Source organism: Saccostrea cucullata, unplaced genomic scaffold (assembly GCF_032062105.1).
Source record: "Saccostrea cucullata isolate Sc308-1 unplaced genomic scaffold, CSIRO_AGI_Scuc_v1 ctg1507, whole genome shotgun sequence".
Taxonomy (NCBI): Eukaryota; Metazoa; Mollusca; class Bivalvia; order Ostreida; family Ostreidae; genus Saccostrea; species Saccostrea cuccullata.
In genome coordinates this window covers 56,345-79,828 of record NW_026939375.1, presented here as the reverse complement: position 1 = coordinate 79,828, position 23,484 = coordinate 56,345, and the positions used below count along the sequence as shown (strand labels likewise).

The 23,484-nt window shown below is 34.3% G+C and overlaps 1 protein-coding gene across 1 annotated transcript; it reads right to left on the bottom strand.

Moving 5' to 3' along the window:
* Positions 1 to 5,772: 5,772 nt before the first annotated feature.
* LOC134252966 (uncharacterized) lies at positions 5,773 to 23,451 on the bottom strand (the record flags this gene model as incomplete). Its single annotated transcript, XM_062735498.1, has 2 exons — positions 23,389 to 23,451; positions 5,773 to 6,588 (listed from the first exon to the last, which is right to left on the bottom strand). Coding segments are annotated over exons 1-2 (879 nt in total), but the record flags the coding sequence as incomplete, so codon positions are not given.
* Positions 23,452 to 23,484: the final 33 nt, after the last annotated feature.

Below are 23,484 nucleotides of genomic sequence, written 5' to 3'. Positions count from 1 at the left end.
AGAGTGAACCAAGCCAGGCACCCTGTATTATCGAAAATTGCAACTGTCGTACCTTCAATTTTTTTTATAGACAGTAATATGGCATTTTTTAAACGTACTAATTTTAGTAATTTCTTATGATGGTATCAACTTTATTCAGACACAGCTACAAAAAAACATAATACACAAAATACACCATTCTGACCAAAACAAAGCGTCCATAGAAAAAAAGAGCGGGAACCAGCAGTGGCGTATTAAATAGATTTTAATTTTTATACTTTCAAAATTTTGAGAAAATAACTGTTTAAATCAGTCTTTAAATTTTTTTAAAAGTGACCATCTTCAAAGTAAATATTAAAAAACTTATAAATTAGTAACATATTAATCATCTTCATATGAAATAACCACAGCATATAGTAATAGAGCACCATCTTCATGTAAAAAAAACAGCATAATATAATAGAGCACATCTTCATATAAAATAACCACAGCATAATATAATAAGGCACCTTTTTCTCATGAAATAGCCACATAAGGCAGCTATGGCCGGTTCCATATTAACATTTTGGTTTAAATGTAATCAGGGGTAAATATAGCTCTTTAATGCGTAATGCTTCGACTGGGGGTACGGTCTTTGATGGAACGGGCCCCGGGAGTTTAATGATTTATTGATACAAATTGATTTAACCCTCTTTTTTTAAATCAACTGATTTGGGGGAAATTTGCGTATTATTTTTTTATCATGACTTTAATGAGTGTGGATAGGAAACACTTTTAATTGATTTATTTTTAATGAAAGTCTGTTCCAAGAATTCGTCAAAGAGTATTAATGTTATTAAATATTAAATATTTAATATTTATATTCTTCCTAAATGATGTAGAGTAACAAGGAAACAGTATTTTGATTTTCCTAAGATATCGTTCATATGTAAAGAAAATTTATGAAGCCTCTTTCCGCGGTGTTTCTTACACATTAAAGAAACAATGATCACAAATTAAGATCTTGCATTAGATGCTACTGAACACAAAAATATGGCATTTTAAAAACTGTTTGTAATGGAGTTCGAACAGATAATGCACTGGTACTCGTATATATATATATATATATATATATATATATATATATATATATATATATATATATATATATATATATATATATATATAAAATCCAAGAAAAATCACAGTGGTCGGTGATAAATATGAAAATTATTTTAAATAAATAAAAACACGGAGAACGAGTAAAACATAAGCGCTTTCATTTCTTCTTCATGATGTTTTACAATACTCATGGTAACGTCTATTATGACGTCATAATAACTTAACGTTAACAAGTCTTTGATTGACGTCATATTTTTCCCGTACTTTCACAGAACAATGCATTAACAAAGCATACAATAACAAAGCAATAAATGTGACTCAGTAACATAATTTACATGTAAAGAAACAATTCTTTTACATTAAACTATTTAATTTAGGTTTGAAAGTCCTTATAAAATGTCTTTCTTTATCACGTCTTTCGATTGTGTTAGAGTTGTGCAGTTTATAAAATGGAAAGACAGTAAAAGTTCTATTTCCGCACACGTCTAAGTGTTCACTGACTTTGAGTTTGCGATATTGCGGTACGTTTATTTGTTGTTTGTGTACTCTGATCCTCTCCCGTAAGGTACTTCCCGTCTCGCCGATATATAGTTCCCCGCAACCGGAACATGTTATAACGTATATAACATTTCTAGTTTGACATGACATGTTATTATTATCAGTAAACTGTTTCCCGTTAAAGTTGAAACTTTGTCCTTGTCGTATGTATGGGCAGGTACCACAACGCGAATCCTGGCACTTGGTCACATGAAATTCTGTCGTTTCTTTAAAAGAGGACTTTGTGAGAATTCGTCTGAGGTTCTTCGGCTGCCTCCTACTGTTTATGAATTTCCGATTTTTGAATATTTTAGACATAGTTTCGTCGGTTTTCAAAACGTCGTTGAGTTGGTAAACAATCGGTGCAACGTTTGTATTCTGGGGATTATGGGTCGTTACTAAAGGCAAGATCCTGGAATCCGTCTTGTTTTGTTGCACAGGGTTGAGGAGGTCCTCTCTGTCTAAATCCATGGCTTTTTTAATAGCATTATTAATATTTTTTTCGGGATAACTTTGTTTCCGTAGATACTCTTTCAGTTCTTGTAGTCTTTGTATTTTGGTTGTTTCCTTATTTACGATGGTGCATATTCTCCTTGCTAAATTATAAGGGATGGCTCTTTTCGTATGCCGTGGATGGCACGAATTAAAATGAAGATACTGATGCGTGTCTGTTGGCTTGTAATAGATATCTGTCAAAATGACATCGTTTTCCTTAATTACCATGATATCCAGAAATGGAATTCTATCTGTACTTTCCTCCGCTGTAAATCTTATATCAGGATTAAGTTCATTCAGTTCATTCAGTAATGTTTTAAAGGTAGATAATTCGTTGTTACTGTATTTCCAAACAATAAAACAGTCGTCCAGATATCTTTTCCAGTTGTTAGTAATATAAAGTTTCACCTCTTCGTTGAACTGCTCTTCCACTTTCTTATACATTTTTTCTTCTAAGTATCCTAATGTTAATGTGGCATATGTAAAGGAAAACGATGTCATTTTGACAGATATCTATTACAAGCCAACAGACACGCATCAGTATCTTCATTTTAATTCGTGCCATCCACGGCATACGAAAAGAGCCATCCCTTATAATTTAGCAAGGAGAATATGCACCATCGTAAATAAGGAAACAACCAAAATACAAAGACTACAAGAGCTTAAAGAGTATCTACGGAAACAAAGTTATCCCGAAAAAATTATTGATAATGCTATTAAAAAAGCCATGGAATTAAACAGAGAGGACCTCCTCAACCCTGTGCAACAAAACAAGACGGATTCCAGGATCTTGCCTTTAGTAACGACCCATAATCCCCAGAATACAAACGTTGCACCGATTGTTTACCAACTCAACGACGTTTTGAAAACCGACGAAACTATGTCTAAAATATTCAAAAATCGGAAATTCATAAACAGTAGGAGGCAGCCGAAGAACCTCAGACGAATTCTCACAAAGTCCTCTTTTAAAGAAACGACAGAATTTCATGTGACCAAGTGCCAGGATTCGCGTTGTGGTACCTGCCCATACATACGACAAGGACAAAGTTTCAACTTTAACGGGAAACAGTTTACTGTTAATAATAACATGTCATGTCAAGCTAGAAATGTTATATACGTTATAACATGTTCCGGTTGCGGGGAACTATATATCGGCGAGACGGGAAGTACCTTACGGGAGAGGATCAGAGTACACAAACAACAAATAAACGTACCGCAATATCGCAAACTCAAAGTCAGTGAACACTTAGACGTGTGCGGAAATAGAACTTTTACTGTCTTTCCATTTTATAAACTGCACAACTCTAACACAATCGAAAGACGTGATAAAGAAAGACATTTTATAAGGACTTTCAAACCTAAATTAAATAGTTTAATGTAAAAGAATTGTTTCTTTACATGTAAATTATGTTACTGAGTCACATTTATTGCTTTGTTATTGTATGCTTTGTTAATGCATTGTTCTGTGAAAGTACGGGAAAAATATGACATCAATCAAAGACTTGTTAACGTTAAGTTATTATGACGTCATAATAGACGTTACCATGAGTATTGTAAAACATCATGAAGAAGAAATGAAAGCGCTTATGTTTTACTCGTTCTCCGTGTTTTTATTTATTTAAAATAATTTTCATATATATATATATATATATATATATATATATATATATATATATATATATATATATATATATATATATATATATATATAGCACTAAAAAACCAACAACACTGTATATCCAAAATGTCGGATCTACCAAGTAGATACAAGGTCACGGATGTAAATTTATATAAAGCACTAAAAATGACCAACGACACGAACAATAAAAATTGTCAAATTTTCGGGACGCCCTGTCCCTTCCTCAGGACAAAGAAAAAAGTTAAAACGTCATAATAACACAGGAAAAAGAAAAGCAAAAACAACTAGCACTACTACTAAACTACTAAACACTAGATATTTACATACTTAATTACATATTGAATTTGAAATTTTTAAGAACACTAATAAAGAAAGAAATCCGGACCGCTATGAAATGCGTCCGGTCTATCGGGTATACTCGGGTGAAGTGCGATTTACATAATTGAACGAATTAATTATGCTAATTAATTACGACAATCAGTAAATCGTACATTGTTTCATTCTCTCAAAGTGGCGTAACTTTACTTAATAAAGAATAATGAAAGAAAAATCATATAGTAGGGATATTTAAACATATGAATTGTGATCAATTATAAATTTTGAAATACTTAAGGACTTATTATCGGGAAAAAATAATTAACAAAGGCGTAAGCAATACATAAGCAATACATAGTATGTGGTTGTTCGAGAGTTGGTGGCGCAAATTAACTGTAGAGTTTACACTAAATTGAGAGAATAATTTTGTTTAGTATGATCAGGAATTGGGTCTAATTTACGTTCATTCTGGTGAAGTCATTCAATTTGTTAATACCATTTGGGCGGAATGACTTCAATCTGTGCATCCATAACTTTTCTTTGCTATTCCTCTGAGCATCTGTCCATCTTGGGTTATGGTCAATCACCACTACTGTCATGTCCTCCCATTTGTGACCTTCAAGGTTGAAATGTTCCCCAACGGGTTCATTGAGTTTTTTGGTCCTAATAGTCGAACGGTGGTTATTGACTCTCCTACGGAGATCTCGAGCTCCTGTTTCACCAATATACAGTTTGGAGCAAACTTTGCAACTGATGAGATAAATGCAGTTGTCAGTATGACAGGACAAATTCCCTAGTATTTTGTAGCTGCGGCCTATAACAGGGCTGTTAAAACTGTCTGTGCCAGTGCTGTGCTTACAAAGAAGACATCTCCTGTCAGAGCAAGTTTTAAAGCCCCCGTTAGGTAATGGGTTGTCCAATCTGGTTTTTACTACCATGTCCTTTAGATTCCTTGGGCGTCTGTATGCAGCCAATGGAGGTTCCTTAAAGACCTCTGCCATTCGTTTGTTTGAATGGAGAATTGGTAGGTTCTATTGAAGGATACCGCTAAGGTTCTTAAGGACGGGATGGTATGTGGTTACCAGATGGACCCTGTCGCTATTGTCTTTTTCCTTGTAGCGTAATAGGTTTCGCCTGTCATGTTCCGCCATCTCATCAATAATAGCTGTTTGTTCGGTGCGGGCATTGTAGCCTCTTTTGCATAAGTGGGACTTAAGAAGACCACTTTGCTCCTGATATAAGGCAGGGGACGAACAGATGCGTCGAATTCTGGTGGCTAGACCCTTAGGCACTCCCTTAAAAGTGTGTGGGGGATGACAGCTTGTGGGCATAAGATATAGGTGGGAGTCTGTGGGTTTGGTGTGGAGACTGAATTCGATTTCTCCATCAATCAGGGTAGATGTAGTATCTAGGAATACGTTTTTCGAATAAGATACGTCTACTGTAAATTTGATCGACTGATGAAAGGTTTTGGCAAACGTAATGAATGCCTCGAGGCTCTCGCGACATTCCACCCACTTCATCTTTTTATCGTCAATGAAACGCAACCAGCTATGGGGCCTAAATGGTGCTTGAAGTAACAAGTTGTGTTCCAGTCTGCCAGTGAAGACATTGGCATAAGACGGTGCCATTTTCGTACCCATAGCAGTGCCATTAACTTGCAGGTAATGTTCTCCATTAAACATGAAGTTGTTGAACTTGAGAACATGTTCAAGGAGCTTAGCAAGAGACTCGGTAGAAGGAACTTGTATGGATCTACTATCCCAGACTTCTCTACAGGCTTCGATACCCTCATCGTGCGGAATATTGGTGTACAAAGATGTAACGTCCATAGTCACGAGGAGGGTATGATCTGGGAGGCCAGTAGAGGGCGTCTTGTTAATGTAGTCCGTAGTGTCCTTAAGGTAGGATGGCAAACTTTCTACGTGTGGACGGAGATGTAAATCAATGAATTCAGAAATTTTCTCCGTGGGGTGTCCAATTGCGCTTACTATGGGGCGACCTGGCATGCCTTCTTTGTGTATTTTAGGAAGCAGATAGAAATGTCCTGGTCTACAGTCAATAGGATTTAAGGTCTCGTAGACGTTGATACCAATCTCATTTTTCTCAAACATATCGTCAAGAGTTTTGGTAATGGCGGTGGAGAATTCTTTAGTAGGATCAGAGTCCAGTTTCTTATAGAAACGTTCGTCTGAGAGTTGTTTATGGGCCTCCGCCATGTAAGTCTCTTTATCCATTACTACAACTGTAGAGCCTTTGTCTGCTTTCTTAATTACAATGTCATCCCGATTTTTTAATGATTGTATGGCAGATCTCTCCTCCTTACTCAAATTGTCGGGAGTTTTGTCTGGCATTGAAAGGAGCTTCTCTATGTCTGACTCAACGGCATCAATATACGACTCAATCGCGCCGCACTTGCCCGGTGTAGGTTCCCAGGCACTCTTGGGCTTATAGAGTTTGTGTTCCTCTAGGTCGTGCAAATCTGGCTTGGAAGAGTCGTATGAATTTGCTTCGGAGTTTTTCTAGAGAAGTGCTCCTTCAGACGAAGTCTCCGGAAGAATGCTCGGATGTCCTCTCTGACTTGTTTTTCATCGACCTCATGTGGCGTGGGGCAGAAATTTAGCCCCTTTGAGAGAAGTGAGGTCTCCGATTCGGAGAGAGGAGCACTAGATATATTGAGCACTGGGCAGACGTCAGGAGTTTGTATGGGTCCGTCCCTCGCGATTGTCTTAATGCGTTTGAAGCGTCTCGAGCGGGGTTTACGTGTTTTGTTAACTCTGACCTCTGACCAGTTGTTCCTAGACTGTGGAACACTACATTTCTTTTCTTGAATGTGGATATGTCCGAAGTGAAGCCAAATGTACGTATTTATGAAGAAAGTCTCCGCGAATTCTGGATCGGAATGAATTAAATCGTTTTATGAATACTAGTAAATATTGTATGAGTTTATAGCCTTTGATATTGTGGCGTTTAAAATATCCATACTTTTACTAGCATCATTAAGTTCAGTGAGATTTAACCATTTGACATGCATCAACAACAAAATACTATGTGTATCTAAATGGCAATCATCAATGACTGACAATAATTTGCCATTTCTCCCTAATTTATTCACTTTAATCATCAAACCTCTCAAGACTTTGGTAATGCCCGAAAATGTAGAATCAGGCTTGGGGTCAATTACTTTGAAATGTAATTAATTACTTTCAATTACTTTGACAAATGTAATTAAATACATTTCAATTACTTTGAGTTTTATTTTTATAAAAAATAAAGATATTTTTAAATAAGATTTTTCCTATAGCGATCGAATTCGTACTTTCATTTAGTGTTTTTGTTCTTGGGTATGATAGGGGTTCACACCTTGTCGGAATTAGACCTTTACCTTATAATGAGTGTGACACACTGTATAAACAAATTAAACATTATGAGACAATTAATTATTGTACAAACACAAGCCCATGCTACACCAGTATGGTGTATGGCAAGATCTTTTTTTTTACTTTCTCAAATCCATATTTTTGAAGGAAATAAATATCTATCACAATTCCATTCATCATTTTCTATCTTAAAATGAATAGAATACAGATAAATCTAAAAGGGGATGTAGTTAGTCTAATTGCTGTAAAACAAATTAACTATCTAAACAATCATAATGTTACTTGCAAGTGAGAATAGGGAGAACTGAGATTTATAAAACATGGGAATAAGTAATATAAACCCACCAGTATAAAACTATGTATCAGTATGAGACACCTTTTCAAATATAAACTTTCATTTAGAAAAAAGTATTTGAGATGTAATAGAAAAGTAATTGAAAATACGAGGGCCGTTCAAAAATTACGCGGACTGTGCTATTATTTACTCTTACAGACGTCATATATTTATGAAATTTCACAGAAATATGTATCCTAAAGATTCCAATAAATTTAGGGCAAAATTTCTGTTTTTTAAAAAAATTCTACTAAAATTGTCGGTATGTTGATATCGCTGATGGAGAGGTACGGAGCACGACAAAAAACTTGAAGCAAAAGCATGCGGAATCCAAAATTTTACTCATTAATTTTCTATACTTCGCGATATTTTTCGACAATTTTCTCAAATGTATCTTTAAATTGTTCTATCATTATGAAAAATAGATTTCTGACGTGATATTTGAAGTACTAACAGAAATATAGTGATTTTTCTCTGATGCGATTCCCTTGAAAACGACTGTGAAAATGACGTCTCCTGAATTGACGGCGCACCACATTTTGATAAATTATTGTAATGCTCAACATAGACCCAAAATATCCATAATAAAACAGGTAGTAAACTAGGGTATTCGTGACATTCGTTCACAAATAGCAAATTGAAATTTTAGACCGTAAGACCTGTGTAAAAAGGCTATACGGGGGGACGGGAAGAAGATTATCGACGAAAACTTTATCCGGACTGGTAAAGAATGCGTGATTGAGAGTCACCAATATCACACTATATCTCATAAATACCTGCAGTGTTTGGTTTTAAAACAAAAAAGAATATTCTTTACTTGTTTAATATATTTTAAGCTTGACAAGAAATGGTGTATGGAAGTTGAGTATATAACGTAACTAAAACTGTACAGATACTGTTAGGAAAATGTTGAAAAAATGAAAGCTCCATCACATATTTTTTATAATGCCTGTGACGTCGAAGATTTCGCTGCTCCGTGACTTAATGATATGCCCTGAAAAATCACTCAAAACTGATACCAATTTACCACATTTTGATATTAAATTTTGAAGACCATATAAGCAAAGATTCTTTTATATTATGTGTGACATTTTGCCCGCTTATGTCGTCAAATATTTTTTCTGTGCAACAAGTCCGCGTAATTTTTGAACGGCCCTCGTACATGACCTTTTTTGAAATGTATTTAAATACATTCAATTACTTGTAATTGAAGGCTCGCTCAAATACAAATTACTTCCAATTACTTTGAAAAATGTAATTAATTACACTCAATTACAATTACTTTATTCAATTACCCCATGCCTGTGTAGAATATGCATTGCTTTTGTTTTCTATGTTGTAGAATATAGTTTTTGTAATACAAATGATGCTATAATACATTTTTAACTTTTTTGGTACCCTCGTATATTGATAGGAAATAAATGAAGTCTATTTGGTGTTTCCAAAGAGCAAATGAAAAATTAAGAATATGCCCGTCATGGGAATGCTAATCATCGTTTGTTGTTGGAATGAACTGCAGTCACTCCAAATGATTTTGAATGAATTAAAAAACATTTCGAAAAAATTTATGTTTAATTAAACATCAGCATCAGTGTTTTCCTTAATTACACAAACACTAACTAAACACATACTGCAAGGACATCATTGTTGAAAACAGAAACTCGATTATTCTGATAAATATCATGTGATAGTGCAAAACCATCTCTATATTCATAAACGTGTGTTTGAGTACCTGATTTATTTTTTTAATTATTTTTTAGGGAGGGGGGGGGGGGGGGGGGGGGCACGGGGGTATTTTTCATGCGATAACATGTGATACTAATTTTTTGAAATTCAAGTCTAGCGACAAGTATTAGTCATCATTTGTCTTGCATTCATTGACAGAGATCTATATATTAAAACAGATAAAGACATAACACTCTTCGTTAAAGCTTCCAAAGGTTCGTGATCATAGAGAATATTTTCAATTTATCCTTAATAATCCCTTGTAACTGTTTAAGAATACATGTATGTTAGACGGTGCAACCGTTAGTGATGCGGAACAGATCTGGATGACTTCAAATTAGCTGCAATAACTTAGCCCTCTCCGATTATTTTATTGATGTTTTCTGGAGAGGGCTACAATTCCACAGCATCTCTGTAATGGTGCAAAATATTTTTTTAAATACGGGCGACCGCAGGCAGACGAAATAGTTTTTACATTCAACTTACTTCTAATAAGATTTTAATTCACTGTAAAATAACATAGCCCGTTAAACGCGGAAACCATGTAAAATAAATCTTTCTGCTTATCTGTAGTTTCACTCAATAACCATGACACTTCACGCGTGACGTACCGATACTTGCACTTGAAATTTAGAATAACTTAAAAAGCAGGTGTCGGTGTTTAAAAATAATTGTGATGAATAGTTTCACTAAACATAGATAAATAAAATCAAAATCATACCATATTTTATTTTTTCGTAAACAGCGATATTTAGGCTAAAAATAAGGTAATTCCATAAAAATTCGCTCCCCATAGATCCTTAATCTCATTGGCTGTCCCAAAATAAAATCTGTCAAGGTCAGTAAACATGGCGGGTAAATTTAAGATGTGATGTTGACATACACGAAAAATAACTGATATATGGGTTGTTATGTATATTTTTGGATTGATTTATGTCTTGAATAACTACACTTTTTCAATCTTTATTTAATAGCGTCCTCTAATATAAAAATAAGGTGTTAAAAAATTCAACACACGTTTTGATCAACCCTCTTATTCTCATAAACATCATACATGTACTTACGTTTGCATGGATCTTTCAAAATTCAAAACTTTTTAAATTCTCTTGATGGAATTGATCTTTAGGGAAAATTATTGCTAAAAATAATTTTCTGTATACTTAAAATTGCACGTTAATATTTTTTATCCTATTGTAGAGTAATTTTGTTATGGGGAATACGTTGACAACACAAACAAAAGAAAAGATTTTAACAAAAAATGAGCATACTACCAGCATATTCTACGATGCCCATTGTACAGAACTGCACAGCATAGAAATGGACTTATTGGATTTAAATAACGAGGCATTATAGAGGCATGAAATATGTGAACAACACCCAGATAAGAAATATTACCATTGGTGTGTGACGTTTGAACTCCCATTCTGTTCAACTTGTTTGGAACACACGTACAAACGACATGACACGAAAAATATCAAATCACATATCCTTAAACATATTCCTATAACTCTAACACGACCATGCAGACACAAAATTGATAATTTTAAAAACAATACGATCCCTAATTGCTACACTTTTATGGAAAAAATTAATTCTGATGTGGAAATTTGCCGAAGAGAATCCATAGGCATTGAGCTAAATATGATGTTAAGGATAATATTCAAAGTTCAGAAATTGAAGTCTAGAATGAATAGTAGTTCTTCATGCGGAAAGCTGTAAAGTTATTTCGTATTTGATCGCTAAACGACAAGAACCAAAAAGAATCAATAGAAGACATATTTTTGTCTAAGAGAAATTCGTACATAAATATGAGGAGTCGGCAAAAGACCGGTTCAATTTTAACTAGTGCTAATTGTAACGGGGACCGTTACAGATGTTCCCCAAACGCTCCCCAACTCTCTTTTTGTGCCATATTACCTGTAAGCTTCATTAGATAAGACAAACTCTTATGTTTTTGAGACTTTAACATTTACCTGGAAGTGTACGAAGTTCATTCAAATTTTAGCATTGCATGCGTGCGCATGCTAATGCCTGTGCGTAACGACCATATCATTTTGTCTACACAATCCATATATTTTGATAAACTAAAAATTAAAGTATTTAATCCAAAAGTAATAAAAATACGCTCATTCAAGTGTATTTTTGATTTTGTTCATTTCACGTGCACGCACGTGCATACATGAGCACGGTGACCATACCTTCTTGTAGAAGATCATTACATCTATCTATGTTCTAAATCCCACCCCATATTTTTGAAAACCAAGGGCGTTATACATGTTAAAAGTTTCAGGCAATTAGATTGCAGCGCACGTACACGCACGTGCGCATGTGCATGGTGACCATACCTTTCTTGTAGTAGTCCATTATATCTATCTATGTTCCAAATCCCATCCTGTTTGGTTGGAAACCAAGGGAGTTATAGCTGTTTAAAGTTTCAGCCAATCAGATTGCAGCGCACGTACATGCACGTGTATCCATGTGCATGGTGACCATACCTTTTTGTAGTAGTTCATAATGTTTCAAATCCCATCCTCTTTGGTTGAAATCCAAATGAGTTATAGCTATTTAAAGTTTCAGCCAATCAGATTGCAGCGCACGTGCATGCACGTGTTTTCATGACAATTGCTATATAACATATTGTAGGATATCGTAATGCATGGCTATAATCAAAATTTCAAAGCCTTTCGTCAAGATTCTTTGCGAGCAACGAGTGAATTTCTAGATAAGATTGTGATTTTGACTGTTAAAAGAGAATGACATTAAGTTTTTCTTCATTAAATTTAAAGTTTCTGTTTTTTTATCCAATATTCTGAACATCTTTTGTTCAATATTGCTTATAAAAATACTCCCCCTTTTCGAGACGTAAAGCATAAAAAATATAGCATTTTGGCCCCTGGCGATCCCTTATTACGTAACATATGATCAAAATATTAAAACATATTGTTGCATATCGTTAAAATGAATATCTTTGCTTCTCAAAATAAATACTTATTACAAAAGAGTTAAAGATGAAAGACTTCTGGCCCCTCTCAGCCCCTAGTTTGAGGAGTCGGCCCCTTTTTCTTGATATCAAACGTAAGGTCTTGTGATTTCAAAGACTTTTTGTTATACACTTGTTTAGAGATTTCTTTTCGTTTAGGAGAAATGCTTAATATAAATATTTAGGGGCCACCTCTGCAAGTCCTTAGTGGGGCCTGTTTACCAAAATTCAAAGTATGCATATTGTTTAAAACATTATTCTGACCATCCTTTCTTCAATATTACTTATCAAAATTTTCCCCCCTTTTCGAGATATGAAGCGTCAAAGAATTAGCATTCTGGCCCTTTGTGACCCCTAATTACGTAACATATGACCTAAATATTGTAATATATTGTTGCAAATCGTTAATATGAACATCTTTGCTTCTATAATGTATCACAAAATATTGATCATTAAAGAGTTAAAGATGAAAGACTTCTGGCCCCTCTGAGCCCCTAATTTAAGGAGTCGGCCCCTTTTTCTTGATACAAAACGAAAGGTCTTGTGATTTCAAAGACTTTTCGTTCTACACCTATTCAGAGATTTCTTTTTGTTTAGGAGATATGCTTTATATAAATATTTAGGGGCCACTCCTACAAGTCCTTAATGGGGCCGTTTTACAAAAATTCAAAGTATGCATATTGTTTAGCACATTAATCTAGCCATCTTTTGTTCAATATTGCTTATCAAAATATTCAACCTTTTCGAGATATGAAGCGTCAAAGATTTGACATTCTGGGCCCTTGTGACCCCTAATTACGTAACATATGATCAAAATTTTATCATATATTGTTGCAAATGGTTAGTATGAACATCTTTGCTTCTGTAATGCATCACAAAATATTGATCATTAAAGAGTTAAAGATGAAAGACTTCTGGCCCCTCTCAGCCCCTAATTTTAGGAGTCGGCCCCTTTTTCTTGATATCAAACGAAAGGTCTTGTGATTTCAAAGACTTTTTGTTCTACACCTATTCAGAGATTTCTTTTCGTTTAGGAGATATGCTTTATATATATATTTAGGGGCCACTCCTACAAGTCCTTAATGGGGCCGTTTTACAAAAATTCAAAGTATGCATATTGTTTAGCACATTAATCTAGCCATCTTTTGTTCAATATTGCTTATCAAAATATTCACCCTTTTCGAGATATGAAGCGTCAAAGATTTGACATTCTGGCCCCTTGTGACCCCTAATTACGTAACATATGATCAAAATTGTATCATATATTGTTGCAAATAGTTAAGATAAATACTTTTGCTTCAGTAATGTATGACAAAATATTGTTCATTAGAGAGTTATAGATAAAAGACTTTCGGCCTCTCTGAGTCCCTAATTTTAGGGGTCAGCCCCATTTTTTTGACATCAAATGAAAGGCCTTGTGATTTTGCACATTTTTTCTTCAATATGCTTTAACAAATTATGAACGCGTATGAAGATATGAAACAAAATGTGTCAAATTTTGTGAGATATTTCTGAGACATTTTTTCGGGCCCTACCGAGCTCCGGCGCCTTTTGCGCTAGAAAGATTTGGAGACCCAATTACAACTCACCAAACCTTCCTTTACTGTCACTGAAAATCTTAAGTCGATATTTTTAGTCATTTCGGAGGAGTTTCCTGGACAAGCCGACCCTCTGAAAATCAGAAAATCGACCATATCTCACGACCGGAAGTGAGATCATCAAAAAGCAAAAAAACCTATCAAGATCAATTGAATATCTTTCAGATCTGAAAGTTTGGTATAAATCGGACGAGCCATCTCTGAGAAATCGCTTGCACAAAATCGGTTGGAAGAAAAATAATAATAACTAGATGAGATCTCGTTGCGAGCAACGAGTAGGTCTTCCGTTGAATTTCTAGATAAGATGAGATGTGATTTTGACTGAGATACGGTATTCGTTAAAAGAGAATGACATTAAGTTTTTCTTCATTAAATTTAAAGTTTCTGTTTTTTTATCCAATATTCTGAACATCTTTTGTTCAATATTGCTTATAAAAATACTCCCCCTTTTCGAGACGTAAAGCATAAAAAATATAGCATTTTGGCCCCTGGCGATCCCTTAATACGTAACATATGATCAAAATATTATAACATATTGTTGCATATCGTTAAAATGAATATCTTTGCTTCTCAAAATGTATACTCTTACAAAAGAGTTAAAGATGAAAAATGACTTCTGGCCCCTCTGAGCCCCTAATTTGATGAGACCCCCTTTTTCTTGATATCAAACGTAAGGTCTTGTGATTTCAAAGACTTTTTGTTATACACTTGTTTAGAGATTTCTTTTCGTTTAGGAGAAATGCTTAATATAAATATTTAGGGGCCACCTCTTGTCCTTAGTGGGGCCTGTTTACCAAAATTCAAAGTATGCATATTGTTTAAAACATTATTCTGACCATCCTTTCTTCAATATTACTTATCAAAATTTTCCCCCTTTTTGAGATATCAAGCGTCACAGATTTGACATTCTGGCCCCTTGTGACCCCTAATTACGTAAAATGATCAAAATTTTATAATGTATCATTGCAAATCGTTAATATGAACATCTTGCTTCTATAATACATCACTAAATTTTGATCATTAAAGAGTTAAAGATGAAGGACTTCTGGCCCCTCTCAGCCCCTAATTTGAGGAGTCGGCCCCTTTTTCTTGATGTCAAACGAAAGGTCTTGTGATTTCAAAGACTTTTTGTTCTACACCTATTCAGAGATTTCTTTTTGTTTAGGAGATATGCTTTATATAAATATTTAGGGGCCACTCCTACAAGTCCTTAATGGGGCCGTTTTACAAAAATTCAAAGTATGCATATTGTTTAGCACATTAATCTAGCCATCTTTTGTTCAATATTGCTTATCAAAATATTCAACCTTTTCGAGATATGAAGCGTCAAAGATTTGACATTCTGGCCCCTTGTGACCCCTAATTACGTAACATATGATCAAAATTTTATAATATATTGTTGCAAATTGTTAATATGAACATCTTTGCTTCTGTAATGTATCACAAAATATTGATCATTAAAGAGTTAAAGATGAAAGACTTCTGGCCCCTCTCAGCCCCTAATTTGAGGAGTCGGCCCCTTTTTCTTGATATCAAACGAAAGGTCTTGTGATTTCAAAGACTTTTTGTTCTACACCTATTCAGAGATTTCTTTTCGTTTAGGAGATATGCTTTATATAAATATTTAGGGGCCACTCCTACAAGTCCTTAATGGGGCCGTTTTACAAAAATTCAAAGTATGCATATTGTTTAGCACATTAATCTAGCCATCTTTTGTTCAATATTGCTTATCAAAATATTCACCCTTTTCGAGATATGAAGCGTCAAAGATTTGACATTCTGGCCCCTTGTGACCCCTAATTACGTAACATATGATCAAAATTGTATCATATATTGTTGCAAATAGTTAAGATAAATACTTTTGCTTCAGTAATGTATGACAAAATATTGATCATTAGAGAGTTATAGATAAAAGACTTTTGGCCTCTCTGAGCCCCTAATTTTGGGGGTCAGCCCCATTTTTTTGACATCAAATGAAAGGCCTTGTGATTTTGCACATTTTTTCTTCAATATGTTTTAACAAATTATGAACGCGTATGAAGATATGAAACAAAATGTGTCAAATTTGAGATATTTCTGTTTTGTGATTTTGCAGAAAGATTTGGAGACTTACAACTCACCAAACCTTCCTTTACTGTCACTGAAAATCTTAAGTCGATATTTTTAGTCATTTCGAGATTTCTTTTCAGAAAATCGACCATATCTAGGAAGTGAGATCATCAAAAAGCAAAAAAACCTATCAAGATATATATCTTTCAGATCTGAAAGTTTGGTATAAATCGGACGAGCCATCTCTGAGAAATCGCTTGCACAAAATCGGTTGGAAGAAAAATAATAATAACTTAATGTTGCGAGCAACGTTCTTAATTTCAAAAATTCAAAGTATTCATATTGTTTTTCACATTAAATTTAAAGTTTCTGTTTTTTTATCATCTTTTTTGTTCAATATTGCTTATCAAAATATTCCCCCTTTTCGAGATATGAAGCATAAAAAATATAGACATTTTGGCCCCTTGTGATCCCTTAATTACGTAACATATGATCAAAATTTTATCATATATTGTTGCAAATCGTTAAAATGAACAACTTTGCTTCTGTAATGTATCACAAAATATTGATCATTAAAGAGTTAAAGATGAAAGACTTCTGGCCCCTCTGAGCCCCTAATTTGAGGAGTCGGCCCCTTTTTCTTGATAGCAAACTTAAAGTCTTGTGATTTCAAAGACTTTTTGTTATACACTTGTTTAGAGATTTCTTTTCGTTTAGGAGAAATGCTTAATATAAATATTTAGGGGCCACCTCTGCAAGTCCTTAGTGGGGCCTGTTTACCAAAATTCAAAGTATGCATATTGTTTAAAACATTATTCTGACCATCCTTTCTTCAATATTACTTATCAAAATATTCCCCCTTTTCGAGATATCAAGCGTCAAAGATTTGACATTCTAGCCCCTTGTGACCCCTAATTACGTAACATATGATCAAAATTTTATAATATATTGTTTCAATTCGTTAATATGAACATCTTTGCTTCTATAATGCATCACAAAATTTTGATCATTAAAGAGTTAAAGATGAAGGACTTCTGGCCCCTCTCAGCCCCTAATTTGAGGAGTCGGCCCCTTTTTCTTGATTTCAAAGACTTTTTGTTCTACACCTATTCAGAGATTTCTTTTTGTTTAGGAGATATGCTTTATATAAATATTTAGGGGCCACTCCTACAAGTCCTTAATGGGGCCGTTTTACAAAAATTCAAAGTATGCATATTGTTTAGCACATTAATCTAGCCATCTTTTGTTCAATATTGCTTATCAAAATATTCAACCTTTTCGAGATATGAAGCGTCAAAGATTTGACATTCTGGCCCCTTGTGACCCCTAATTACGTAACATATGATCAAAATTTTATCATATATTGTTGCAAATGGTTTATATGAACATCTTTGCTTCTGTAATGCATCACAAAATATTGATCATTAAAGAGTTAAAGACGAAAGACTTCTGGCCCCTCTCAGCCCCTAATTTTAGGAGTCGGCCCCTTTTTCTTGATATCAAACGAAAGGTCTTGTGATTTCAAAGACTTTTTGTTCTACACCTATTCAGAGATTTCTTTTCGTTTAGGAGATATGCTTTATATAAATATTTAGGGGCCACTCCTACAAGTCCTTAATGGGGCCGTTTTACAAAAATTCAAAGTATGCATATTGTTTAGCACATTAATTTAGCCATCTTTTGTTCAATATTGCTTATCAAAATATTCACCCTTTTCGAGATATGAAGCGTCAAAGATTTGACATTCTGGCCCCTTGTGACCCCTAATTACGTAACATATGATCAAAATTGTATCATATATTGTTGCAAATAGTTAAGATAAATACTTTTGCTTCAGTAATGTATAACAAAATATTGTTCATTAGAGAGTTATAGATAAAAGACTTTCGACCCCTCTGAGCCCCTTATTTTAGGGGTCAGCCCCATTTTTTTGACATCAAATGAAAGGCCTTGTGATTTTGCACATTTTTTCTTCAATATGCTTTAACAAATTATGAACGCGTATGAAGATATGAAACAAAATGTGTCAAATTTTGTGAGATATTTCTGAGACATTTTTTTGGGCCCTACCGAGCTCCGGCGCCTTTTGCGCTAGAAAGATTTGGAGACCCAATTACAACTCACCAAACCTTCCTTTACTGTCACTGAAAATTTTAAGTCGATATTTTTAGTCATTTCGGAGGAGTTTCCTGGACAAGCCGACCCTCTGAAAATCAGAAAATCGACCATATCTCACGACCGGAAGTGAGATCATCAAAAAGCAAAAAAACCTATCAAGATCAATTGAATATCTTTCAGATCTGAAAGTTTGGTATAAATCGGACGAGCCATCTCTGAGAAATCGCTTGCACAAAATCGGTTGGAAGAAAAATAATAATAATAATAATAACTAGAGCAAAGCTCGTTGCAGCAACGAGTGGTCTTCCGTCCTGTTTGACCGGATAGTCATTTTTAACGAATATGAGAAATAACGCCCCAATTTTTGAATCCTCAAAATTTATGTTTTAATGCAAAAATAAGCCATTTTTTGCTACTTCCGGTACCGGAAGTGACGACGACGGAAAAATTTATTTTGAAAACATAAGATAACAAAAACTTGTCAAAATGACCAAAATACGCGTTTTCCGACTACTTCCGGTTTAGCCGGAAGTGACGTCGTCGGACGTATTTTGACGACGCCCGTAGATTAAGCTTGACATTTTGAACAACTTTGCTTCTTTGATGTATTACAAATTCTCAATACTTTTTAGATATAAAGGAAATACATTATGGCCCCTCCAGTCCCTTAATTTTAGGGGCCAGTCCATTTTTCGAGATATCATTTGAAAGATCTTGGAATTCTACACTTCTTTTGTTCTATATTTTATAACAAAATATTTCAAAGTAAAAAGATATCATAGAAAAGGTTGTAAAAAATATGAAATTCGCGATAGGACAATTTTCGGGCCATAGCGAGCGCCGACGCGCGGCACTTCCAATAAAAATGAAAATTTTGCACATCTATAGACTTAGCATCATACCTGAAATTTTCACGTTTCCATCTATAACCATTTATTAGAACGTTCGCGGACAACCTGACCCTTCAAAAATCATAAAATCGACAATATATATGGACCGGAAGTGACGTCATCAAAACGGAAAAAAATGAATCAAGTTCAAGTAATGTTACATAAGTCCTGAGAGTTTCATGGAAATCCATCGAGCCGTTTTCGAGAAATCGCGTGCACAAAATCGGTAAGAAAAAAAAGAATAACTAGATACGATCTCGTTGCGAGCAACGAGTGGGTCTTCCGTCCAATTCTTGATGAGATGAGATAAGATTTTGATTGCGATTTTCATTCTAAAATAATGACTTACCACAATCTGTAAAAAGACATTGAACATTAAAGACTTAAAAAATCGGCCTTTGGCCCCTAACGGCCCCAAATTTTAGGAATCGGCCCTTTTTATTCATATCATCTTAAAGCTCTTAAGATTTTGAACATTTTTTGCTCAACAACTATTCAGAAATTCTTTTTCGTTTTTGAGCTATTAGCAAAAGAAATATTTAGGGGCCAACCCTTCAACTCCTTAATGGGGACGTTTAGCAAAAAATGAAAGGTTGCATATTGTTCAGAACATTATTTTGAACATCTTTTGTTCAATATTGCTTATCAAAATATTTCTTCCTTTCGAGATATAAAGCATCAAAGATTTGGCATTCTGGCCCCTTGTGGCCCCTAATTATGTACCATACGACATAAAAATCATAATATATAGTTGTAGATGGTTAAGATAAACATCTTTGCTTCAGTAATGTATAACAAAATATTAACTGAAAAAGAGTTATCAATTGAAGACTTCTGGCCCCTCTTGGCCCCTAATTCGAGTGCCCAGCCCCTTTGTCGGGATCTCATCTTAAAGATCTTAAGATTTTGAACATTTTTTATTCAACAACTATTCAGAAATTCTTTTTCGTTTTTTAGCTATTAGCAAAAGAAATATTTAGGGGCCAACCCTTCAACTCCTTAATGGGGACGTTTAGCAAAAAATGAAAGGTTGCATATTGTTCAGAACATTATTTTGAACATCTTTTGTTCAATATTGCTTATCAAAATATTTCTCCCTTTCGAGATATAAAGCATCAAAGATTTGGCATTCTGGCCCCTTGTGGCCCCTAATTATGTACCATACGACATAAAAATCATAATATATAGTTGTAGATGGTTGAGATAAACATCTTTGCTTCAGTAATGTATTACAAAATATTAACTGATAAAGAGTTATCGAAAAAAGACTTTTGGCCCCTCTTGGCCCCTAATTCAAGTGCCCAGCCCCTTTTTCTTGATATCATCTTAAAGATCTTAAGATTTTGAACATTTTGTGTTCAACGAATGTTCAGAAATTCTTTTTCGTTTTTGAGCTATAAGCAAAAGAAATATTAAGGGGCCAACCCTTCAACTCCTTAATGGGGACGTTTAGCAAAAAATGAAAGGTTGCATATTGTTCAAAACATTATTTTGAACATCTTTTGTTCAATATTGCTTATCAAAAAATTTCTTCCTTTTGAGATATAAAGCATCAAAGATTTGGCATTCTGGCCCCTTGTGGCCCCTAATTATGTACCATACGACATAAAAATCATAATATATAGTTGTAGATGGTTAAGATAAACATCTTTGCTTCAGTAATGTATAACAAAATATTAACTGAAAAAGAGTTATCAATTGAAGACTTCTGGCCCCTCTTGGCCCCTAATTCGAGTGCCCAGCCCCTTTGTCGGGATCTCATCTTAAAGATCTTAAGATTTTGAACATTTTTTATTCAATAACTATTCAGAAATTCTTTTTCGTTTTTGAGCTATTAGCAAAAGAAATATTTAAGGGCCAACCCTTCAACTCCTTAATGGGGACGTTTAGCAAAAAATGAAAGGTTGCATATTGTTCAGAACATTATTTTGAACATCTTTTGTTCAATATTGCTTATCAAAATATTTCTTCCTTTCGAAATATAAAGCATCAAAGATTTGGCATTCTGGCCCCTTGTGGCCCCTAATTATGTAACATACGACATTAAAATTATAATATATAGTTGTAGGTTGTTGAGATAAACATTTTTGCTTCATTAATGTATAACAAAATATTGACTGTAAAAGAGTTATCGAAAAAAGACTTTTAGCCCCTTTTGGCCCTTAATGTGATGAGTCAGCACTTTTTTTATGATATCATATTAAAGATCTCGTCATTCTGCACAAATATTGCTCAGTATGTTTTAGCAAAATAATTATACTTTAAAAGGTATTATGCAAAATGTCTCAAAATTTCAGTCATGATTCATGTCCTAATTTTTGACCTCTACCGAGCTTCCATACTAAGCACTTCCGGAATATTTGAAAGTATAGGTGCAAAACTATAATATGTTGTCTATCAGTCCTGAAAAGGACAGCATTCTACCTTTTGTCGTTTTTGAGTTTTTGTCCGGACAAAATGGTCACTAAAAATTCAATTAAAGGGCGATAACTTCCGACCGGAAGTGATTTTTCGGAAAAAAAAAAAGTATCAGGTTTAGTTCATGATACATCATTCCTGAAAATTTCAAGGCGATCCACTCAAGCATCTCTGAGAAATCGTCTGCACAAAAATGTGTAAAGAAAAAAATAATAATAATAATAATAATAAAAGTGAAAAAGAAACAATAGAATAATAGAAGGGTCTTCCGTTGGAGACGGAAGACCCTAATAATAGGTAAGAAAAAAAGTGAAAAAGAAACCGAAGAATAACAAGAAGGTCTTCCGCTGAAGACGGAAGACCTTAATAATAGGGAAAAAGAAACCGAACGAAAACAATAAGGTCTTCCGTTGGAAACGGAAGACCTTAATAATAATAATAATAGGGAAAAAGAAACCGAACGAAAACAATAAGGTCTTCCGTTGGAAACGGAAGACCTTAACTAGATGAGATCTCGTTGCGAGCAACGAGTAGGTCTTCCGTCCGATATTTCGATGAGATGAGATATGATTTTGACTATGATCTTTGTTACAAAATAATGATATCAAAACTTCTCTCACTTGATTAAATTGTTTTGATTAATTCAACAATATCAAATACTTATAGATGAACGTAATTTGGCCCCTAAATATAGAGGCCAGCCCCTTTTTCTTGATTTCAAATGAAAGGTCTCGTGATTTTGAAGATTTTTTTGTTCAGCACCTATTAAAACATTTCTTTTCGTTGAAGAGATATCTTGAATGAAAATATTAAGGGACCACCTCTCCAAGTCCTTAATAGGACTGTTTTTTTTTAATCTTCAAACGATGCATATTGTTTGGAACATTATCCAGACCATCTTTTGCTCAATGTTGCTTATTAAAATATTCCCCCTTTTCGAGATACAAGCCGTCAAAGATTTAACATTCTGGCCCCTTGTGACTCCTATTTACGTAACATATGATCAAAATTTTACAATGTATTGTTGCAAATTGTTAAGATGAATATCTTTGCTTCTGTAATTTATTACAAAATATTTATCATTTAAGAGATATAAATGAAAGACTTTTAGCCCTTCTGAGCCCCTGATTTGAGGGGTCAGCCCTTTTTCATGATTTCAAATCAAAGGTCTTGTGATCTTTGTGATTTTGAAGACTTTTTGTTCAACATTTATTCAGAGATTACTTTCCGTTATGGAGATATGTTGAATGGAAATATTTAGGGGTCACCTCTCCAAGTCCTTAAAGGGGCTAGTTTTCAAAAATTAAAAGTATGCATATTGTATATAATATTATACTGACCATCTTTTGTTCAATATCGCTTATTAAAATAGTTCCCCTTTTCGAGATATAAAGCGTCAAACATTTAGCATTCTGGTCCCTTTTGACCCCTAATTACGTAACATATGATCCACATTTTATCATATATTGTTGCAAATCGTTAAAATGAATATCTTTGCTTCTGTAATGTATAACAAAATATTGATCATTAAAGAGCTAGGGATGAAAGACTTTTGACCCCTCTGAGCCCCTCAATTTAGGGGTCAGCCCCTTTTTCTTGATATCAAATGAAAGGTCTTGTAAAACTGCACAACTTTTCTTCAATATGTTTGAACAAATTATGAATAGATACGAAGATATGAAACAAAACGTGTCATATTTTGTGAGATATTTCTGAGACATATTTTTGGCTCTACCGAGCATCGGCGCCATTTGTGCTAGAAAAATTTGGACGCCTGTCTGCAACTCAGCAAACCTTTCTTTACTTTCACTGAAAATCTTGAGTCAATACCTTAAGTCGTTCCGGAGGAGTTTCCAGGACAACCTGACCCCCTAAAATAGGAAAATCGTCCATATCTCACGACCGGAAGTGACGTCATCGACGAGT